General features: G+C 51.3%; 1 protein-coding gene across 1 annotated transcript in view; it reads left to right on the top strand.

Moving 5' to 3' along the window:
* The first annotated feature begins 343 nt into the window (after positions 1-343).
* Positions 344-5,806, top strand: part of LOC119094531 (putative serine carboxypeptidase CPVL) — a 12,636-nt gene continuing 7,173 nt past the window's right edge. The window contains 8 exon segments of the mRNA XM_037217589.1: positions 344-523; positions 1,151-1,252; positions 1,641-1,824; positions 2,377-2,523; positions 3,137-3,162; positions 3,164-3,212; positions 4,127-4,293; positions 5,341-5,796. Of these exon segments, the coding sequence (XP_037073484.1) occupies positions 344-523; positions 1,151-1,252; positions 1,641-1,824; positions 2,377-2,523; positions 3,137-3,162; positions 3,164-3,212; positions 4,127-4,293; positions 5,341-5,796 (1,311 nt within the window).

Genomic DNA, 5,806 nt, shown 5'->3' with positions numbered 1-5,806 from the left:
TGCCAAATTGAGTCAGTGAGTGTCATGTCGTGAGTATCTAGTATCAGTGTCAAGTGTGTCAAATTGAATCAGTGTCAAGTGTCATTGAATAAATCAGTGTCATTCACCAGAAGTGCCATTGAATCGTCCGTCTTCGGATTGTCGTGACCTTTCGCTGGCTGCCAGTGGCGAGTCCGGTGCAAGCCTGGCGCACGCCACAGCCCATACTGCACGCGTTCTCACACAGCGCATGAGCCAGCCTTCTCGAACGGCGCTCACGGTGGCGCGGCGTGCGTAGATGGCGGCAGTGGCTGACACTGTTTCGCGCAGGGCAAGGTGCAGACGCCTGCGGCAGCTGGTCAGGATGCTAGTGGCTGCCGTGCTGGTGCTGGTCGTCGCCGCCGAGGGACTTCGCCGCCCCCCCCTCGGCCGCCAATTCGCGGAGAAGACCCGGTGGGGGGTGGCGGCACGAACCGATGAGGCCCTCTTCCTGACGCCTTACATCCAGGCCGGCGAGCTGGAGAAAGGAAGAAACCTCAGCAAGGTAAGCGGCTAAATGACTGCCTTGTTTCGGTCGGAAAGTGAAAATGCAACGCTAAGCACATAAAAGAGGTCGTCACACAATTTCGACCATTTTAACCCCTCTTTTCGCCCTAGCTATGCCCCTGGTGACGTTGGGCACAACCCCGATTAACAAAATTAGATCCAAAATCAATTATGCTATGGTTAAGCTGTGTTAGGCGCAACTTCTGAAACGCTTAGCGGTAGTTCGGCCCCTGATTGAGCTGGATATGGAAAACGACTGATGAAGAAGAAGAATAAAATATAACAATAAAAGTAGCATATATATATATATATACATATAACAATGGATATAAGATATAAAATAATATAATGATATGTGTATATATGTATATATATATATATATATATATATATATATATATATACTAAGATAAGACAGGAGCAGCAATTTCTTACAAGTTTGACTCGAAAACGACTTTTTGGTCAGCCTGATTCCTGGGTAACGAGATACCTTTTGCACATATGTTACAGCTCTGACCATGACAACAGATTCAGATAGCTTAAAGCCTACTTATGGACCGAATGCTAACTCATGGCATTAAACGTGGTGAACACGTGATAGCATCCCCGAATGCGCTGACCGCAGGTGCGAGGTTTGGCCGGGACAGATGTTGAGAGCTATGCTGGCTACCTTACGGTCAATGAAGAGTACAATTCCAACATGTTCTTCTGGTTTTTCCCTGCAAAGGTAAGCAATTTTATGTTGAACAGCGCAGGCGAAAAATGGTATCGATCAGCAGCAACCAACTGTAACAGCTGTGCCTAGGCTGAACGTACCGAATGCACCAACTGCACAACAAATACGGGCTACACATTGATCACCTTTCACCCATTGGTGTTTGGTTCTCTGAAAGGGGCATGCATTTAGGATTTTTAAACCTTTCAACATATCGGCCAGAACTTGCAAATGCTTTCTACATCAGTCGTGTTGCAAAATTGCACAGCTTTTTTCATACATACCAAGCATTTGCTTGACCATCCGTCTCAGAGAGGTCGTTGAACAGGCCAGGGCCGACATGTCCATGACCCCTTTGAGCTGTCCCGTGCCCGCCGGCTCACGCCGACTCTGACCCCAGGAGAACCCGGCAGAGGCGCCCGTCGTGCTGTGGCTTCAGGGTGGTCCCGGCGGCAGCAGCATGTTCGGGCTGTTGGTCGAGCATGGTCCATTCAGTTTGGACAATGACCTGAAGCTGGTGCCTCGCGACCTCACCTGGGTCAACACGCACAACATGCTCTATATTGACAATCCTGTCGGCACTGGTATGCATCTGGGTGTCAGGTGTGCGAGAGCGCGCTGGAACCGCCATACAAGGTGTTCAGTTTTGTGGCATGCCGGCGGTTAACGCAAGTGAGGTATTGGTGGGATTGCAGAACAATCTTTTTTCTGTTTGCCGCTGAACGCATTTTTTCAGTGAAAGTATATCATGGTGGCATTCGCAATGTTGGCAATTGGATAGAATCCATGAACCTTTTCCGAGATGCGTTCCGAAACAGCATTATTCTATGAAAAGCATACCAAAAGCATCGCATACGCCTACAGTTATCATCATCAGGGAGCACACCGCCATATTCATAATAGTTCGTCGGCGTTCGATGACACGCTTACTAAACTTGGGTGGAGTGTGGGGTGAGCACGTTCTTGCGGATCCTTTAGGTCCCCGTGGCTTTTCAGAACTTACTCCAGAAAATTCCTCGCAAACCACAGTGAGCACGCAACCTACATAATTTCTGTAATTTCCCACTTCCAGCTCTCTCACCTGGGACCGATTCGTTGTCATGGTGACCGGCAACCGACCAAACACAATTTTCCAGGGTTCAGCTTTACCGAGGATGACGCAGGCTACGCCACAAATGAGGAAGATGTCGGCAGAGACCTCCATTCAGCACTCACCCAGTTCTTCACCCTTTTCGAGAGTTACCAGTCCAACGACTTCTACGTCACAGGGGAATCATACGGCGGTACTGGACCCATGACACCTCGTGCCCCACCCCAGAATCTTTTAATGCAACGCGCCAGTAACTGCGTGGCCAATGGACGGTTTAAAAATGTATTGTTGTGGGTCAATGCAGCACTTGAGTACTTCCCCTCTAGCCCTTCATGCCCAAACTATTTCTGAATTATGATATCATACGGACACATGAAAAATGGGTTGCGAGTCTTCTAGCACAGGACACTCCGCCGCACTGCTCAGGCGGAGCGGTGCACCGCACGTGCGGCAGAGGGGTCTGGGCGGCTTCATGAAATAGCAGCAATGGCTGTAGGTGGAATACAACCCCGGTTGCGGCCACACATGTAAAAATGCGCTTTTCTGTCCGATAAAGACAATGGGATGCAGGCGGATACCAAAAGACAGGCAACTTTCACGTTTTAGCGTATTTGTCCTCGCGTCACGTGACGCCGTGTCTGTATGAAACTAGTCTGGGCGTACGCTCGCACGGGTAGTCGTATGTTCCTACTGCATGTATTTTGCACTAATCATGTTGTCATTGGAAGTATTATCGCAATGCTCACGCTGAATAAAGCCAAAATGCAGGCTCTGTGCCGTGAATTGGCGCACTGCTACGGTTTCAGGCAAGTACGTCCCCGCAACCGCTTACAAAGATCCACATGGAGAACCCGACTGCCGCTCTGAAAATAAACCTCAAAGGTATGTCGCAAAGCGCAGTACTTCGTTTGCCGAACATTTCAAACGTTATGTGGGAAAGATGAGTATCGCAGTTGTCATTGCGTGTCTCTGATTTAGTCCCCTACAGCCAGTTCCGTTCATGTATTACCTTGCATCATTTATAAGGAAGGCAGCGTCTATTGGCCATGCCTACGTACCAAATGGTGAAGCTTGTCCTCTGTTTACGAGTTGAATTATGCCGCAATTTGCCTCCAATGTGGCGGAAACCCGAGCCTCAGCTTCCTAACACGTTTCGCCGTTTGTGCAGGCGGTGATCTCATGCACCTTGGGGAGGGAAAAAGTAAGTTAAAAAGGAGTCCAATTTTGAAGTTTCAACAGCAGACCCAATGGAGGGACCATGAATGGACAATGGAATGGCCAGCGAGGTCGGCTGCACATTTCAGGTGCGCCGCTTCGAGGGATGTCTCTGCTGCGTTGTCTCCCTCTGACTCCGTCATCGGGGCTTGTCTGACTCTGCCATCGGATCTGTCTGACTCCGTCATCGAGGGTCCTCCGACTCCGTCATCGGGAGAGGGGGGGGGGGTCATGTGACTCCATCATGGAGGCTCCCCTGGCTCCGTCATCGAGACTCTCTTGCTCCGTTATCAAGGCTTCTTTGACTCCATCATTATGATTCATTTGTTCCGTCATCAACGCTCCTCCGACTCCGTCACCAAGGTTCCACTGCCTCTCTACCCAAGGCCGGTTTGCTCCGTCACCAATGCTCCTCAGACTCCGTCACCAAGGTTCCTCTGCCTCCCTACTCAAGGCCGGTTAGCTCCGTCACCAAGGCTCCTCAGACTCCGTCACCAAGGTTCCTCTGCCTCCCTACTCAAGGCCGGTTTGCTCCGTCACCGAGGCTCCTCAGACTCCGCCTCAGACTGCCGTGCCGCCAGGCATGGCGATCGGGGACGGCCTGGTCGACCCCATAAACCAGCTGTACTACGGCGATATACTGTACAACATCGGTTTCATCGACGACAAGCAGCTGGTGTACTTCCGGCAGCAAGCCGACGAGACGGCCAACCTGATCGAGGAGGGCAAGCTCCTGGAGGCGTTCTACGTGAGTACGCGGGTCCACGGCGCCATTCGAAATGCGGACAGTGAGCTGAGGCTGAGTGTCTTCCACTGAGCTTCACAGTATCTGCTGATTAATGAACCCTGACGATGATATGAAGTCTGTTTTCTCTGTTTTCAGAGATGCAGTCAGCGGTGAGCAAGGCATATCGGGCTTACCTCCCTCTTCTCCTGTCGGGCTTTTAGCGCAGTTTCTTACCACGACACTACGGAGTATAGGTCCGGAATGTGGTGTTCAGGAAAACTGTTTTTGTCCTAAATATCATGAACACAACCATGGGCAGCGACATACAGAGCCTAGCGGTCGTAATTTAGTAACGAGGCTAGCGGGTTGCCGAATGAATACGTGCGATACGGAAATGAAGCAGTTGTCTAAGGCACCAGGGTAGACCAGCACAGACAGCTCGGCGATGCGCTAAGTACCGTATCGGCTGACGCCTGTGGGCTCTGTTATTCTGTGCGGAATGCGCAGTTGCTGTCAATGGCGCTGGGATTCACTCGCGACAGAAACAGCCCCCCGCCGCAGCTCTGGCCACGCCGCTGCCTGCATTGGCCATATAGAATTATACCCTGCGTGCCACTTGAGGGAGGAAAGGAAATGTATCGCTGGCAGTTGACAAACCCAGATTCTAAGCGATAGGAAACGTGCCAAGTTTTGAACTTAGATTCAGGGTTACAAAATGCATTTTTATAAGCCTGGAACATGCGAACCCGTGATGAATTTTTTGCGTCTGCCGGCGTCAATTCGGGCGCAGGCATTACCCCAATTAATGGCGGCAGCCTTTGCCGATGGTAGTGACCGCCTCACGTAAGCTCAGGATGATATTTAAGGGAAGTAAGGAGCGAGTCATTGCGTACTGGTCAAAGGTCAATTATTTGTTGGGATATTCGGTCATTGATCGATCATCGGACATGATATGATGCACATCTTAAATAGATTTAAATCAACACCCGTAACACCGACCACACGGCACCATATGCCGATGGAAAGTGATGGGTGTCTGGACTGCAATAACGTGGTATACTTTTTCAGACGTGGGATGCAATGATGAACGGCGCCACTACCCCTTATCCAACCTACTACAAGAACGTCACCGGCTTCGACAACTACTACAACTACCTCTACCCGGTGGACGCGTACGAAGCCGTACCTTATGACCAGTATCTGAACCTACCGGCCACGCGAGAGGCCATTCACGTGGGCGACCGGCCCTTCAACGACGGACAGGCGGTGCTGCACCACCTGCTGCAGGACATGATGAACTCGACGAAGCCGATGGTCACCGCCATCCTGGACGGCGGCTACCGCGTGATGATCTACAACGGCCAGCTGGACGTCATCATCGGCTACACGCTGACGGAGCAGTGGCTGGCCACGGCCAAATGGCACGGGGCGGAGCAGTACAAGAACGCCGAGCGCTCCATCTGGCGGGTAGACGACGAGATCGCCGGATACGTCCGTGTGGCAGACAACCTGTACGACGTCATGGTACGGACGC

This window comes from Pollicipes pollicipes, unplaced genomic scaffold (genome assembly GCF_011947565.3).
Source record: "Pollicipes pollicipes isolate AB1234 unplaced genomic scaffold, Ppol_2.1 Scaffold_4002;HRSCAF=4701_pilon_pilon_pilon, whole genome shotgun sequence".
NCBI classification, from domain to species: domain Eukaryota; kingdom Metazoa; phylum Arthropoda; class Thecostraca; order Pollicipedomorpha; family Pollicipedidae; genus Pollicipes; species Pollicipes pollicipes.
Note: the sequence above shows the minus strand (reverse complement) of the source record. Positions and strands in the feature narration are given on the sequence as shown.